General features: G+C 50.6%; 1 protein-coding gene across 1 annotated transcript in view; it reads right to left on the reverse strand.

The window, feature by feature from the left end:
- Positions 1-17500, reverse strand: part of LOC123724033 (sister chromatid cohesion protein PDS5 homolog A-like) — a 102724-nt gene that overhangs the window by 2751 nt on the left and 82473 nt on the right. Inside the window, 5 exon segments of the mRNA XM_045712830.1 lie at positions 5285-5514; positions 9835-9919; positions 15410-15552; positions 16053-16115; positions 16276-16395. Of these exon segments, the coding sequence (XP_045568786.1) occupies positions 5285-5514; positions 9835-9919; positions 15410-15552; positions 16053-16115; positions 16276-16395 (641 nt within the window).

A 17500-nucleotide genomic window follows, 5' to 3' on the forward strand; every position in this document is an offset into this window, starting at 1 on the left:
TGCAGGTCTAGGATCTGTCTCCCCTCTTCCTCACCTCTGCAGGTCTAGGATCTGTCTCTCCTCTTCCTCACCTCTGCAGGTCTAGGATCTGTCTCCCCTCTTCCTCACCTCTGCAGGTCTAGGATATGTCTCTCCTCTTCCTCACCTCTGCAGGTCTAGGATCTGTCTCCCCTCTTCCTCACCTCTGCAGGTCTAGGATCTGTCTCCCCTCTTCCTCACCTCTGCAGGTCTAGGATCTGTCTCTCCTCTTCCTCACCTCTGCAGGTCTAGGATCTGTCTCTCCTCTTCCTCACCTCTGCAGGTCTAGGATCTGTCTCTCCTCTTCCTCACCTCTGCAGGTCTAGGATCTGTCTCCCCTCTTCCTCACCTCTGCAGGTCTAGGATCTGTCTCCCCTCTTCCTCACCTCTGCAGGTCTAGGATCTGTCTCCCCTCTTCCTCACCTCTGCAGGTCTAGGATCTGTCTCTCCTCTTCCTCACCTCTACAGGTCTAGGATCTGTCTCTCCTCTTCCTCACCTCTGCAGGTCTAGGATCTGTCTCCCCTCTTCCTCACCTCTGCAGGTCTAGGATCTGTCTCCCCTCTTCCTCACCTCTGCAGGTCTAGGATCTGTCTCTCCTCTTCCTCACCTCTGCAGGTCTAGGATCTGTCTCCCCTCTTCCTCACCTCTGCAGGTCTAGGATCTGTCTCTCCTCTTCCTCACCTCTGCAGGTCTAGGATCTGTCTCCCCTCTTCCTCACCTCTGCAGGTCTAGGATCTGTCTCCCCTCTTCCTCACCTCTGCAGGTCTAGGATCTGTCTCTCCTCTTCCTCACCTCTGCAGGTCTAGGATCTGTCTCCCCTCTTCCTCACCTCTGCAGGTCTAGGATCTGTCTCTCCTCTTCCTCACCTCTGCAGGTCTAGGATCTGTCTCTCCTCTTCCTCACCTCTGCAGGTCTAGGATCTGTCTCTCCTCTTCCTCACCTCTGCAGGTCTAGGATCTGTCTCCCCTCTTCCTCACCTCTGCAGGTCTAGGATCTGTCTCCCCTCTTCCTCACCTCTGCAGGTCTAGGATCTGTCTCCCCTCTTCCTCACCTCTGCAGGTCTAGGATCTGTCTCCCTCTTCCTCACCTCTGCAGGTCTAGGATCTGTCTCCCCTCTTCCTCACCTCTGCAGGTCTAGGATCTGTCTCTCCTCTTCCTCACCTCTGCAGGTCTAGGATCTGTCTCCCCTCTTCCTCACCTCTGCAGGTCTAGGATCTGTCTCCCCTCTTCCTCACCTCTGCAGGTCTAGGATCTGTCTCTCCTCTTCCTCACCTCTGCAGGTCTAGGATCTGTCTCCCCTCTTCCTCACCTCTGCAGGTCTAGGATCTGTCTCCCCTCTTCCTCACCTCTGCAGGTCTAGGATCTGTCTCTCCTCTTCCTCACCTCTGCAGGTCTAGGATCTGTCTCCCCTCTTCCTCACCTCTGCAGGTCTAGGATCTGTCTCTCCTCTTCCTCACCTCTGCAGGTCTAGGATCTGTCTCTCCTCTTCCTCACCTCTGCAGGTCTAGGATCTGTCTCCCCTCTTCCTCACCTCTGCAGGTCTAGGATCTGTCTCTCCTCTTCCTCACCTCTGCAGGTCTAGGATCTGTCTCCCCTCTTCCTCACCTCTGCAGGTCTAGGATCTGTCTCTCCTCTTCCTCACCTCTGCAGGTCTAGGATCTGTCTCCCCTCTTCCTCACCTCTGCAGGTCTAGGATCTGTCTCCCCTCTTCCTCACCTCTGCAGGTCTAGGATCTGTCTCTCCTCTTCCTCACCTCTGCAGGTCTAGGATCTGTCTCCCCTCTTCCTCACCTCTGCAGGTCTAGGATCTGTCTCCCCTCTTCCTCACCTCTGCAGGTCTAGGATCTGTCTCCCCTCTTCCTCACCTCTGCAGGTCTAGGATCTGTCTCCCCTCTTCCTCACCTCTGCAGGTCTAGGATCTGTCTCCCCTCTTCCTCACCTCTGCAGGTCTAGGATCTGTCTCCCCTCTTCCTCACCTCTGCAGGTCTAGGATCTGTCTCCCCTCTTCCTCACCTCTGCAGGTCTAGGATCTGTCTCCCCTCTTCCTCACCTCTGCAGGTCTAGGATCTGTCTCCCCTCTTCCTCACCTCTGCAGGTCTAGGATCTGTCTCCCCTCTTCCTCACCTCTGCAGGTCTAGGATCTGTCTCCCCTCTTCCTCACCTCTGCAGGTCTAGGATCTGTCTCCCCTCTTCCTCACCTCTGCAGGTCTAGGATCTGTCTCCCCTCTTCCTCACCTCTGCAGGTCTAGGATCTGTCTCTCCTCTTCCTCACCTCTGCAGGTCTAGGATCTGTCTCCCCTCTTCCTCACCTCTGCAGGTCTAGGATCTGTCTCCCCTCTTCCTCACCTCTGCAGGTCTAGGATCTGTCTCTCCTCTTCCTCACCTCTGCAGGTCTAGGATCTGTCTCCCCTCTTCCTCACCTCTGCAGGTCTAGGATCTGTCTCCCCTCTTCCTCACCTCTGCAGGTCTAGGATCTGTCTCTCCTCTTCCTCACCTCTGCAGGTCTAGGATCTGTCTCTCCTCTTCCTCACCTCTGCAGGTCTAGGATCTGTCTCTCCTCTTCCTCACCTCTGCAGGTCTAGGATCTGTCTCCCCTCTTCCTCACCTCTGCAGGTCTAGGATCTGTCTCTCCTCTTCCTCACCTCTGCAGGTCTAGGATCTGTCTCCCCTCTTCCTCACCTCTGCAGGTCTAGGATCTGTCTCTCCTCTTCCTCACCTCTGCAGGTCTAGGATCTGTCTCTCCTCTTCCTCACCTCTGCAGGTCTAGGATCTGTCTCCCCTCTTCCTCACCTCTGCAGGTCTAGGATCTGCCTCTCCTCTTCCTCACCTCTGCAGGTCTAGGATCTGTCTCCCCTCTTCCTCACCTCTGCAGGTCTAGGATCTGCCTCTCCTCTTCCTCACCTCTGCAGGTCTAGGATCTGTCTCCCCTCTTCCTCACCTCTGCAGGTCTAGGATCTGTCTCTCCTCTTCCTCACCTCTGCAGGTCTAGGATCTGTCTCCCCTCTTCCTCACCTCTGCAGGTCTAGGATCTGTCTCCCCTCTTCCTCACCTCTGCAGGTCTAGGATCTGTCTCTCCTCTTCCTCACCTCTGCAGGTCTAGGATCTGTCTCCCCTCTTCCTCACCTCTGCAGGTCTAGGATCTGTCTCCCCTCTTCCTCACCTCTGCAGGTCTAGGATCTGTCTCTCCTCTTCCTCACCTCTGCAGGTCTAGGATCTGTCTCCCCTCTTCCTCACCTCTGCAGGTCTAGGATCTGTCTCTCCTCTTCCTCACCTCTGCAGGTCTAGGATCTGTCTCCCCTCTTCCTCACCTCTGCAGGTCTAGGATCTGTCTCCCCTCTTCCTCACCTCTGCAGGTCTAGGATCTGTCTCCCCTCTTCCTCACCTCTGCAGGTCTAGGATCTGTCTCCCCTCTTCCTCACCTCTGCAGGTCTAGGATCTGTCTCCCCTCTTCCTCACCTCTGCAGGTCTAGGATCTGTCTCCCCTCTTCCTCACCTCTGCAGGTCTAGGATCTGTCTCCCCTCTTCCTCACCTCTGCAGGTCTAGGATCTGTCTCTCCTCTTCCTCACCTCTGCAGGTCTAGGATCTGTCTCCCCTCTTCCTCACCTCTGCAGGTCTAGGATCTGTCTCCCCTCTTCCTCACCTCTGCAGGTCTAGGATCTGTCTCTCCTCTTCCTCACCTCTGCAGGTCTAGGATCTGTCTCTCCTCTTCCTCACCTCTGCAGGTCTAGGATCTGTCTCTCCTCTTCCTCACCTCTGCAGGTCTAGGATCTGTCTCTCCTCTTCCTCACCTCTGCAGGTCTAGGATCTGTCTCTCCTCTTCCTCACCTCTGCAGGTCTAGGATCTGTCTCTCCTCTTCCTCACCTCTGCAGGTCTAGGATCTGTCTCTCCTCTTCCTCACCTCTGCAGGTCTAGGATCTGTCTCTCCTCTTCCTCACCTCTGCAGGTCTAGGATCTGTCTCCCCTCTTCCTCACCTCTGCAGGTCTAGGATCTGTCTCCCCTCTTCCTCACCTCTGCAGGTCTAGGATCTGTCTCCCCTCTTCCTCACCTCTGCAGGTCTAGGATCTGTCTCCCCTCTTCCTCACCTCTGCAGGTCTAGGATCTGTCTCCCCTCTTCCTCACCTCTGCAGGTCTAGGATCTGTCTCTCCTCTTCCTCACCTCTGCAGGTCTAGGATCTGTCTCTCCTCTTCCTCACCTCTGCAGGTCTAGGATCTGTCTCCCCTCTTCCTCACCTCTGCAGGTCTAGGATCTGTCTCCCCTCTTCCTCACCTCTGCAGGTCTAGGATCTGTCTCTCCTCTTCCTCACCTCTGCAGGTCTAGGATCTGTCTCCCCTCTTCCTCACCTCTGCAGGTCTAGGATCTGTCTCTCCTCTTCCTCACCTCTGCAGGTCTAGGATCTGTCTCTCCTCTTCCTCACCTCTGCAGGTCTAGGATCTGTCTCTCCTCTTCCTCACCTCTGCAGGTCTAGGATCTGTCTCTCCTCTTCCTCACCTCTGCAGGTCTAGGATCTGTCTCCCCTCTTCCTCACCTCTGCAGGTCTAGGATCTGTCTCTCCTCTTCCTCACCTCTGCAGGTCTAGGATCTGTCTCCCTCTTCCTCACCTCTGCAGGTCTAGGATCTGTCTCTCCTCTTCCTCACCTCTGCAGGTCTAGGATCTGTCTCTCCTCTTCCTCACCTCTGCAGGTCTAGGATCTGTCTCCCCTCTTCCTCACCTCTGCAGGTCTAGGATCTGTCTCTCCTCTTCCTCACCTCTGCAGGTCTAGGATCTGTCTCCCCTCTTCCTCACCTCTGCAGGTCTAGGATCTGTCTCCCCTCTTCCTCACCTCTGCAGGTCTAGGATCTGTCTCCCCTCTTCCTCACCTCTGCAGGTCTAGGATCTGTCTCCCCTCTTCCTCACCTCTGCAGGTCTAGGATCTGTCTCTCCTCTTCCTCACCTCTGCAGGTCTAGGATCTGTCTCCCCTCTTCCTCACCTCTGCAGGTCTAGGATCTGTCTCCCCTCTTCCTCACCTCTGCAGGTCTAGGATCTGTCTCCCCTCTTCCTCACCTCTGCAGGTCTAGGATCTGTCTCCTCTTCCTCACCTCTGCAGGTCTAGGATCTGTCTCTCCTCTTCCTCACCTCTGCAGGTCTAGGATCTGTCTCTCCTCTTCCTCACCTCTGCAGGTCTAGGATCTGTCTCTCCTCTTCCTCACCTCTGCAGGTCTAGGATCTGTCTCTCCTCTTCCTCACCTCTGCAGGTCTAGGATCTGTCTCCCCTCTTCCTCACCTCTGCAGGTCTAGGATCTGTCTCTCCTCTTCAGCTTTAGGGATCTTGATGGAGTTTACCTCCCCCGAGGGGGCGGAGTCCTGGGCTGGTGCCGCCCTCTTCCTGCCTTTGGCTGCCCCTCCTTCCTTCTCATTGGCCAGAGGGGAGGGTGTGGCCTTGGGGGGGCGTCCGCGGCGAGGTTTGGGGATGGTTGACACGCCTGTGGTGAGGTCAGAGCTCACTGTGTCCTCCTGAGAGAGGGGGGAGGAGAGGGGGGAGGAGAGGGAGAGAGGAGAGGGGGGAGGAGAGGGAGAGAGGAGAGGGGGGAGGAGAGGGAGAGAGGAGAGGGGGGAGGAGAGGGAGAGAGGAGAGGGGGGAGGAGAGGGAGAGAGGGGGGAGAATTAAAAATTACAAAATTAGAGAAGAAAAAAATTTGAGGTTCCACTGGGTTAAATTAACTAACATGAGGTTCCACAGGGTTAAATTAACTCTAACCTGATGAGGTTCCACAGGGTTAAATTAACTCTAACCTGATGAGGTTCCACAGGGTTAAATTACCTCTTAACCTGATGAGGTTCCACAGGGTTAAATGAACTAACATGAGGTTCCACAGGGTTAAATTAACTCTAACCTGATGAGGTTCCACAGGGTTAAATTAACTCTTAACCTGATGAGGTTCCACAGGGTTAAATTAACTAACATGAGGTTCCACAGGGTTAAATTAACTCTAACCTGATGAGGTTCCACAGGGTTAAATTAACTAACATGAGGTTCCACAGGGTTAAATTAACTCTTAACCTGATGAGGTTCCACAGGGTTAAATTAACTCTTAACCTGATGAGGTTCCACAGGGTTAAATTAACTAACATGAGGTTCCACAGGGTTAAATTAATTCTAACCTGATGAGGTTCCACAGGGTTAAATTAACTCTAACCTGATGAGGTTCCACAGGGTTAAATTAACTCTTAACCTGATGAGGTTCCACAGGGTTAAATTAACTAACATGAGGTTCCACAGGGTTAAATTAACTCTAACCTGATGAGGTTCCACAGGGTTAAATTAACTCTAACCTGATGAGGTTCCACAGGGTTAAATTAACTCTAACCTGATGAGGTTCCACAGGGTTAAATTAACTCTAACCTGATGAGGTTCCACAGGGTTAAATTAACTCTAACCTGATGAGGTTCCACAGGGTTAAATTAACTCTAACCTGATGAGGTTCCACAGGGTTAAATTAACTCTTAACCTGATGAGGTTCCACAGGGTTAAATTAACTTTAACCTGATGAGGTTCCACAGGGTTAAATTAACTAACATGAGGTTCCACAGGGTTAAATTAACTAACATGAGGTTCCACAGGGTTAAATTAACTCTAACCTGATGAGGTTCCACAGGGTTAAATTAACTCTTAACCTGATGAGGTTCCACAGGGTTAAATTAACTCTAACCTGATGAGGTTCGACAGGGTTAAATTAACTCTAACCTGATGAGGTTCCACAGGGTTAAATTAACTCTAACCTGATGAGGTTCCACAGGGTTAAATTAACTCTAACCTGATGAGGTTCCACAGGGTTAAATTAACTCTTAACCTGATGAGGTTCCACAGGGTTAAATTAACTCTAACCTGATGAGGTTCCACAGGGTTAAATTAACTAACATGAGGTTCCACAGGGTTAAATTAACTCTAACCTGATGAGGTTCCACAGGGTTAAATTAACTCTAACCTGATGAGGTTCCACAGGGTGAAATTAACTCTTAACCTGATGAGGTTCCACAGGGTTAAAATAACTAACATGAGGTTCCACAGGGTTAAATTAACTCTAACCTGATGAGGTTCCACAGGGTTAAATTAACTCTTAACCTGATGAGGTTCCACAGGGTTAAATTAACTTTAACCTGATGAGGTTCCACAGGGTTAAATTAACTCTAACCTGATGAGGTTCGACAGGGTTAAATGAACTAACATGAGGTTCCACAGGGTTAAATTAACTAACATGAGGTTCCACAGGGTTAAATTAACTCTAACCTGATGAGGTTCCACAGGGTTAAATTAACTCTTAACCTGATGAGGTTCCACAGGGTTAAATTAACTCTAACCTGATGAGGTTCCACAGGGTTAAATTAACTAACATGAGGTTCCACAGGGTTAAATTAATTCTAACCTGATGAGGTTCCACAGGGTTAAATTAACTCTAACCTGATGAGGTTCCACAGGGTTAAATTAACTCTTAACCTGATGAGGTTCCACAGGGTTAAATTAACTAACATGAGGTTCCACAGGGTTAAATTAACTCTTAACCTGATGAGGTTCCACAGGGTTAAATGAACTCTAACCTGATGAGGTTCGACAGGGTTAAATTAACTCTAACCTGATGAGGTTCCACAGGGTTAAATTAACTCTAACCTGATGAGGTTCCACAGGGTTAAATTAACTAACATGAGGTTCCACAGGGTTAAATTAACTCTAACCTGATGAGGTTCCACAGGGTTAAATTAACTCTAACCTGATGAGGTTCCACAGGGTGAAATTAACTCTTAACCTGATGAGGTTCCACAGGGTTAAATTAACTAACATGAGGTTCCACAGGGTTAAATTAACTCTAACCTGATGAGGTTCCACAGGGTTAAATTAACTCTTAACCTGATGAGGTTCCACAGGGTTAAATTAACTTTAACCTGATGAGGTTCCACAGGGTTAAATTAACTCTTAACCTGATGAGGTTCCACAGGGTTAAATTAACTCTAACCTGATGAGGTTCGACAGGGTTAAATGAACTAACATGAGGTTCCACAGGGTTAAATTAACTAACATGAGGTTCCACAGGGTTAAATTAACTCTAACCTGATGAGGTTCCACAGGGTTAAATTAACTCTTAACCTGATGAGGTTCCACAGGGTTAAATTAACTAACATGAGGTTCCACAGGGTTAAATTAACTCTAAGCTGATGAGGTTCCACAGGGTTAAATTAACTCTAACCTGATGAGGTTCCACAGGGTTAAATTAACTCTAACCTGATGAGGTTCCACAGGGTTAAATTAACTCTAACCTGATGAGGTTCCACAGGGTTAAATTAACTAATATGAGGTTCCACAGGGTTAAATTAACTAACATGAGGTTCCACAGGGTTAAATTAACTAACATGAGGTTCCACAGGGTTAAATTAACTCTAACCTGATGAGGTTCCACAGGGTTAAATGAACTCTAACCTGATGAGGTTCCACAGGGTTAAATTAACTAACATGAGGTTCCACAAGGTTAAATTAACTAACATGAGGTTCCACAAGGTTAAATTAACTCTTAACATGATGAGCAAACCAACACAATAACATTGGGCTCAAATGTGTCCAAAATCAAAAGGTCGGCTTTAACTGGGCTCTTTCCTTCTCAATCTTTCCTCGATTCCTCTCTCCGCCTCCTTCTCAGGTCAGAGGGGTCAGTTTAGGAGATGAGGGGCCAGTTTAGGAGACGAGGGGCCAGTTTAGGAGACGAGGGGCCAGTTTAGGAGACGAGGGGTCCGTTTAGGAGATGAGGGGTCAGTTTAAGGAGATGAGGGGGTCAGTTTAGGAGATGAGGGGCCAGTTTAGGAGATGAGGGGTCAGTTTAGGAGATGAGGGGTCCGTTTAGGAGACGAGGGGTCCGTTTAGGAGACGAGGGGCCAGTTTAGGAGACGAGGGGCCAGTTTAGGAGGTGAGGGGCCAGTTTAGGAGATGAGGGGCCAGTTTAGGAGATGAGGGGCCAGTTTAGGAGACGAGGGGCCAGCTTAGGAGACGAGGGGCCAGTTTAGGAGACGAGGGGCCAGTTTAGGAGACGAGGGGCCAGATTAGGAGACGAGGGGTCAGTTTAGGAGACGAGGGGTCCGTTTAGGAGACGAGGGGCCCGTTTAGGAGACGAGGGGCCCGTTTAGGAGACGAGGGGCCAGCTTAGGAGACGAGGGGCCAGTTTAGGAGACGAGGGGCCAGTTTAGGAGACGAGGGGCCAGTTTAGGAGACGAGGGGCCAGTTTAGGAGATGAGGGGCCAGTTTAGGAGATGAGGGGCCAGTTTAGGAGATGAGGGGCCAGTTTAGGAGATGAGGGGCCAGTTTAGGAGATGAGGGGTCCATTTAGGAGGTGAGGGGCCAGTTTAGGAGATGAGGGGCCAGTTTAGGAGGTGAGGGGCCAGTTTAGGAGGTGAGGGGCCAGTTTAGGAGATGAGGGGTCCATTTAGGAGGTGAGGGGTCAGTTTAGGAGATGAGGAGTCAGTTTAGGAGATGAGGGGTCCATTTAGGAGGTGAGGGGTCAGTTTAGGAGATGAGGAGTCAGTTTAGGAGATGAGGAGTCAGTTTAGGAGATGAGGGGCCAGTTTAGGTCAGTTTAGGAGATGAGGGGTCAGTTTAGGAGATGAGGGGCCAGTTTAGGAGGTGAGGGGTCAGTTTAGGAGATGAGGAGTCAGTTTAGGAGATGAGGAGTCAGTTTAGGAGATGAGGGGCCAGTTTAGGTCAGTTTAGGAGATGAGGGGTCAGTTTAGGAGATGAGGGGCCAGTTTAGGAGGTGAGGGGGAATCAAAGATGGGGTCTCTCTCTCTCTCTCTCACCTTCTTCCCATCGTCCGTCTTGGTGATAACAGGGTTCTCTTCATTCTCTCTCGCTCCGCCCACTGACGACTCCGTCACAACATCCCTGCAGGACAGGAAGCGGTTAACGTCAACAGGAAGTGTGAGTTTAGGCGTGTGTCTATATTAAAGGTGTGTGTTTAGGTGTAAAAATGTTTTATTATAGTGTCATGCTTCTTCTATGAGGCCCAGCCCACAGGAGGAGGCCCAGCCCCCAGGAGGAGGCCCAGCCCCCAGGAGGAGGCCCAGCCCCCAGGAGGAGGCCCAGCCCCCAGGAGGAGGCCCAGCCCCCAGGAGGAGGCCCAGCCCCCAGGAGGAGGCCCCGCCCCCAGGAGGAGGCCCAGCCCACAGGAGGAGGCCCAGCCCACAGGAGGAGGCCCAGCCCACAGGAGGAGGCCCAGCCTCCATCTAAAGTACAGTATAACAAACAGAGCTACTCTTGCACCTGTCACGCTGTCACAGTACACAGCCTCTCCTCTTCATCTCTCCTAAATCAGCCAGTACACAGCCTCTCCTCTTCATCTCTCCTAAATCAGCCTCTCCTCTTCATCTCTCCTAAATCAGCCTCTCCTCTTCATCTCTCCTAAATCAGCCAGTACACAGCCTCTCCTCTTCATCTCTCCTAAATCAGCCTCTCCTCTTCATCTCTCCTAAATCAGCCAGTACACAGCCTCTCCTCTTCATCTCTCCTAAATCAGCCTCTCCTCTTCATCTCTCCTAAATCAGCCTCTCCTCTTCATCTCTCCTAAATCAGACAGTACACAGCCTCTCCTCTTCATCTCTCCTAAATCAGCCTCTCCTCTTCATCTCTCCTAAATCAGCCTCTCCTCTTCATCTCTCCTAAATCAGCCTCTCCTCTTCATCTCTCCTAAATCAGACAGTACACGGCCTCTCCTCTTCATCTCTCCTAAATCAGCCTCTCCCCTTCATCTCTCCTAAATCAGCCAGTACACGGCCTCTCCTCTTCATCTCTCCTAAATCAGCCTCTCCTCTTCATCTCTCCTAAATCAGCCTCTCCTCTTCATCTCTCCTAAATCAGACAGTACACGGCCTCTCCTCTTCATCTCTCCTAAATCAGCCTCTCCTCTTCATCTCTCCTAAATCAGCCAGTACACGGCCTCTCCTCTTCATCTCTCCTAAATCAGCCTCTCCTCTTCATCTCTCCTAAATCAGCCTCTCCTCTTCATCTCTCCTAAATCAGACAGTACACGGCCTCTCCTCTTCATCTCTCCTAAATCAGACAGTACACGGCCTCTCCTCTTCATCTCTCCTAAATCAGCCTCTCCTCTTCATCTCTCCTAAATCAGACAGTACACGGCCTCTCCTCTTCATCTCTCCTAAATCAGCCTCTCCTCTTCATCTCTCCTAAATCAGCCTCTCCTCTTCATCTCTCCTAAATCAGACAGTACACGGCCTCTCCTCTTCATCTCTCCTAAATCAGACAGTACACGGCCTCTCCTCTTCATCTCTCCTAAATCAGCCTCTCCTCTTCATCTCTCCTAAATCAGACAGTACACGGCCTCTCCTCTTCATCGATGGCATTAAACCTACCCACTTCAGTATCCCGGTGTGCCTCTGTGTTAAGGTGTCTCTGTGTAAACTTCTCAAGGGTAGGGGGCAGTATTTTCACGGCCGGATGAAAAACGTACCCAAATTAAACGGCCTACTACTCGGGCCCAGGAACTAAGATATGCATATTATTAGTCGATTTGGATAGAAAACACTCTGAAGTTTCTAAAACTGTTTGAATGATGTCTGTGAGTATAACAGAACTCATAATGGCAGGTCAAAAACCTGAGAAAATTCTAACCAGGAAGTGGGAAATCTGGTGCTTGTAGTCCATTCAAGTCATTGCCTATCGAACACACAGTGACTTAGGGTTCATTTTGCACTTTCTAAGGCTTCCACTAGATGTCAACAGTCTTTACAAAGTTGTTTGATGCGTCTATGATGAACAGAGAGCGAACAGTGGAAGTTGGAAGTTGTTGACTCAGGAAAGCAAATGAGTTCATTGGCGCGCGTTCACGTGAGAGTTAGCTGTGTTCCAAAACGTTTTTCAAGACATTGGAATCGTCCGGTTGGAATATTATTGAAGTTCTAAGTTAAAAAAGGCCCTAAATACTGATGCTATACAACGTTTGACATGTTTGAACGAACGTAAATATAACTTTTTTTGGGACTTTTCGTCGTGACATTTTCCGCGCGCTTCCTACACTTGGGAGTAGCTTACTGAACGCGGAAACAAAAAGGAGGTATTTGGACATAAATTATGGATTTTATCGAACAAAACAAACATTTATTGTGGACCTGGGAATTCCTGGAAGTGCCTTCTGATGAAGATCATCAAAAGGTAAGTGAATATTTCTAATGCTATTTATGGTTTTATTTGACTCCAAAATGGCGGGTATCTGTATTGCCTGGTGTATGTTTCTGAGCGCCGTACTCAGATTATTGCAAAGTGTGCTTTCCCCGTAAAGCTTTATTGAAATCTGTCACAGCGGTTGCATTAAGGAGATGTTCATCTATAATTCTTTGAATAACAGTTTAATATTTTATCAACGTTTATGACGAGTATTTTTGTAAATTGTTGTACTGATTCACCGGCAGTATTGGAGGCAAAATATTTTCTGAACATCACGCGCCATTGTAAAAATGGGGTTTATGGATATAAATATGAACTTTATCGAACAAAAAATGCATGTATTGTGTAACATAATGTCCTAGGAGTGTCATCTGATGAAGATCGTTAAAGGTAAGTGCTGCATTTAGCTGTGGTTTGGGTTTATGTGACGCCTGTCCTTGCTAGGAAAATGGCTGTGTGGTTTTTCTTGTGTTGGAACTCTCCTAACATAATCTAACTTTATGCTTTCGCCGTAAAGCCTTTTTGAAATCGGACAACGTGGTTACATTAAGGAGATGTGTACCTTTAAAATGGTGTAAAATAGTCGTATGTTTGAGAACTTTGAATTATGACATTTTGTGGTTTTGAATTTGGCGCTCTGATTTTTCACTGGCTGTTGAATAGTGACGGTAGCGTCCCACCGAGACGAGAGGTTCAGGTGTCTCTGTGTGTGTGTGTGTGTGTGTGTGTGTGTGTGTTAGGTGTGTGTGTGTGTGTCTCTGTGGTTCAGGTGTCTCTGTGTGTTCAGGTGTCTCTGTGTGTCCAGGTGTCTCTGTGTTCAGGTGTGTGTGTGTGTGTGTGTGTGCGTTAAGGTGTGTGTGTGTGTGTCTCTGTGTTCAGGTGTCTGTGCGTTCAGGTGTCTCTCTGTGTTCAGGTGTCTCTGTGTGTTCAGGTGTCTCTGCGTGTTCAGGTGTCTCTCTGCGTTCAGGTGTCTCTCTGTGCGTTCAGGTGTCTCTCTGTGCGTTCAGGTGTCTCTCTGTGCGTTCAGGTGTCTCTCTGTGCGTTCAGGTGTCTCTCTGTGCGTTCAGGTGTCTCTCTGTGCGTTCAGGTGTCTCTCTGTGCGTTCAGGTGTCTCTCTGTGCGTTCAGGTGTCTCTCTGTGCGTCCAGGTGTCTCTCTGTGCGTCCAGGTGTCTCTCTGTGCGTCCAGGTGTCTCTGTGCGCGTCCAGGTGTCTCTCTGCGCGTCCAGGTGTCTCTGTGCGCGTTCAGGTGTCTCTGTGCGCGTTCAGGTGTCTCTGTGCGCGTTCAGGTGTCTCTCTGTGCGCGTTCAGGTGTCTCTCTGTGCGCGTTCAGGTGTCTCTCTGTGCGTTCAGTTCAGGTGTCTCTCTGTGCGTTCAGTTCAGGTGTCTCTCTGTGCGTCAGTTCAGGTGTCTCTCTGTGCGTTCAGTTCAGGTGTCTCTCTGTGCGTTCAGTTCAGGTGTCTCTCTGTGCGTCCAGGTGTCTCTGTGCGTCCAGGTGTCTCTCTGTGCGTCCAGGTGTCTCTCTGTGCGTTCAGGTGTCTCTCTGTGCGTCCAGGTGTCTCTCTGTGCGTCCAGGTGTCTCTCTGTGCGTTCAGGTGTCTCTCTGTGCGTCCAGGTGTCTCTCTGTGCGTTCAGGTGTCTCTCTGTGCGTCCAGGTGTCTCTCTGTGCGTCCAGGTGTCTCTTGCGTCAGGTGTTCTCTGTGCGTCCAGGTGTCTCTCTGTGCGTCCAGGTGTTCTCTGTGCGTCCAGGTGTCTCTCTGTGCGTTCAGGTGTCTCTCTGTGCGTCCAGGTGTCTCTCTGTGCGTCCAGGTGTCTCTCTGTGCGTCCAGGTGTCTCTCTGTGCGTCCAGGTGTCTCTCTGCGTCCAGGTGTCTCTCTGCGTCCAGGTGTCTCTCTGCGTCCAGGTGTCTCTCTGTGCGTTCAGGTGTCTCTCTGTGCGTTCAGGTGTCTCTGTGTGGTTCAGGTGTCTCTCTGTGCGTTCAGGTGTCTCTCTGTGCGTCAGGTGTCTCTCTGTGCGTTCAGGTGTCTCTCTGCGTCCAGGTGTCTCTCTGTGCGTTCAGGTGTCTCTCTGCGCTCAGGTGTCTCTCTGTGCGTCCAGGTGTCTCTCTGTGCGTCCAGGTGTCTCTCTGTGCGTCCAGGTGTCTCTCTGTGCGTTCAGGTGTCTCTCTGTGCGTTCAGGTGTCTCTCTGTGCGTTCAGGTGTCTCTCTGTGCGTTCAGGTGTCTCTCTGTGCGTTCAGGTGTCTCTCTGTGCGTCCAGGTGTCTCTCTGCGTCCAGGTGTCTCTCTGCGTCCAGGTGTCTCTCTGCGTCCAGGTGTCTCTGTGCGTTCAGGTGTCTCTGTGCGTTCAGGTGTCTCTGTGCGTTCAGGTGTCTCTCTGTGCGTTCAGGTGTGTCTCTCTGCGTCCAGGTGTCTCTGTGCGTTCAGGTGTCTCTGTGCGTTCAGGTGTCTCTGTGCGTTCAGGTGTCTCTCTGTGCGTTCAGGTGTCTCTCTGTGCGTTCAGGTGTGTCTCTCTGTGTTCAGGTGTGTGTGTGTCTGTGTTCAGGTGTGTGTGTGTCTGTGTTCAGGTGTGTGTGTGTCTGTGTTCAGGTGTGTCTGTGTTCAGGTGTCTCTGTGTTCAGGTGTCTGTGTGTTCAGGTGTCTCTGTGTTCAGGTGTCTCTGTGTGTTCAGGAGTCTCTGTGTGTTCAGGTGTCTCTGTGTGTTCAGGTGTCTGTGTGTTCAGGTGTCTGTGTGTTCAGGTGTCTGTGTGTTCAGGTGTCTGTGTGTTCAGGTGTCTGTGTGTTCAGGTGTCTCTGTGTTCAGGTGTCTGTGTGTTCAGGTGTCTCTGTGTTCAGGTGTCTCTGTGTTCAGGTGTGTTCAGGTGTCTCTGTGTTCAGGTGTGTTCAGGTGTCTCTGTGTTCAGGTGTGTTCAGGTGTCTCTGTGTTCAGGTGTGTTCAGGTGTCTCTGTGTTCAGGTGTGTTCAGGTGTCTCTGTGTCCAGGTGTCTGTGTGTTCAGGTGTCTCTGTGTTCAGGTGTCTCTGTGTTCAGGTGTCTCTGTGTTCAGGTGTGTTCAGGTGTCTCTGTGTTCAGGTGTGTTCAGGTGTCTCTGTGTTCAGGTGTCTCTGTGTCCAGGTGTCTGTGTGTCCAGGTGTCTGTGTGTCCAGGTGTCTGTGTGTCCAGGTGTCTGTGTGTTCAGGTGTCTGTGTGTTCAGGTGTGTACCTGGTCTTGGTAACAGGAGAGTTGGGCTGTGAGTTGGTACTGGTGTTGCTGGTGGTGTCTGAACCGATGGTCTTGTTGTAGACCCTCCTACCTGGAACCGTCAGAGCCTTATTCACCGTAGACAGGACAGGAGATGGCTTTGGCTGGGGGGGAGAGGAGAGGGGAGAGGAGGAGGGGGAGAGGAGGGGGGAGAGGAGGGAGAGAGGAGGGGAGGAGGGGAGAGGAGGGGGAGGAGGGGGAGAGGAGGGGAGGAGGAGGGGAGAGGAGGCAGAGAGACAGCGAGAGAGGGACAGAGAAAGACAGAGAGACAGAGAGAGAGACAGAGAGAGAGAGAGAGAGAGAGAGAGAGAGACAGAGAGAGAGAGAGAGAGAGAGAGAGAGAGAGAGAGAGAGAGAGAGAGAGAGAGAGAGAGAGAGAGAGAGAGAGAGAGAGAGAGAGAGAGAGAGAGAGAGAGAGAGAGAGAGAGAGAGGAGGAGGGAGACAGAGAGAGGGATGAAGGATGTGAGAATACGTTACAGAGAAGTGAGCAGAACATAGAAAAGCAGCAGTGTATTAAAGGTATAATGTAGATATATATAATCTAGATATATATAATGTAGATATTATAAAGGTAGATGAACCGGGTACAGGTGTGCTCCTCACCTTTCCTGTGAGCAGAACGGTTCTGGCCTCGGAGGATAAATACTCCTTATCGTTCAGGAAGTCCTGGAGGGAGACGACTGATTAACGCAAACTGCTGCATGACACCTTGTGTGTGTGTGTGTGTGTGTGTGTGTGTGTGTGTGTGTGTGTGTGTGTGTGTGTGTGTGTGTGTGTGTGTGTGTGTGTGTGTGTATAATGTGTGTGTGTGTGTGTGTGTATATACCTGGTCAGGTGTGGTGTAGAACTTGGTCGGCAGGATGGGGTCTTTAGGAGATTCCAGGTGACAGGCTGTCGACTTGTTGACGATCACGAACAACGCCACGTCACACACGATGTACAGCTTCTGTAACCACGACAACACGTCACCAAGGAGACGACCTGTTAACGTACCGGCTGAACGGACCTTTAGACGGTTAACGTACCGGCTGAACGGACCTTTAGACGGTTAACGTACCGGCTGAACGGACCTTTAGACGGTTAACGTACCGGCTGAACGGACCTTTAGACGGTTAACGTACCGGCTGAACGGACCTTTAGACGGTTAACGTACCGGCTGAACGGACCTTTAGACGGTTAACGTACCGGCTGAACGGGCCTTTAGACGGTTAACGTACCGCTGAACGGGCCTTTAGACGGTTAACGTACCGGCTGAACGGACCTTTAGACGGTTAACGCATCGCTGAACGGGCCTTTAGACGGTTAACGTACCGGCTGAACGGACCTTTAGACGGTTAACGTACGGCTGAACGGACCTTTAGACGGTTAACGTACCGGCTGAACGGGCCTTTAGACGGTTAACGTATCGGCTGAACGGACCTTTAGACGGTTAACGTACCGGCTGAACGGGCCTTTAGACGGTTAACGTATCGCTGAACGGACCTTTAGACGGTTAACGTACCGGCTGAACGGACCTTTAGACGGTTAACGTACCGCTGAACGGACCTTTAGACGGTTAACGTATCGGCTGAACGGACCTTTAGACGGTTAACGTACCGGCTGAACGGACCTTTAGACGGTTAACGCATCGCTGAACGGACCTTTAGACGGTTAACGTATCGGCTGAACGGACCTTTAGACGGTTAACGTACCGGCTGAACGGACCTTTAGACGGTTAACGCACCGGCTGAACGGACCTTTAGACGGTTAACGCATCGGCTGAACGGACCTTTAGACGGTTAACGTACCGGCTGAACGGACCTTTAGACGGTTAACGTACCGGCTGAACGGACCTTTAGACGGTTAACGTACCGGCTGAACGGACCTTTAGACGGTTAACGTACCGGCTGAACGGACCTTTAGACGGTTAACGTACCGGCTGAACGGACCTTTAGACGGTTAACGTACCGGCTGAACGGACCTTTAGACGGTTAACGTACCGGCTGAACGGACCTTTAGACGGTTAACGTACCGGCTGAACGGACCTTTAGACGGTTAACGTACCGGCTGAA

Source organism: Salmo salar, unplaced genomic scaffold (genome assembly GCF_905237065.1).
Source record: "Salmo salar unplaced genomic scaffold, Ssal_v3.1, whole genome shotgun sequence".
Classification (NCBI taxonomy): Eukaryota; Metazoa; Chordata; class Actinopteri; order Salmoniformes; family Salmonidae; genus Salmo; species Salmo salar.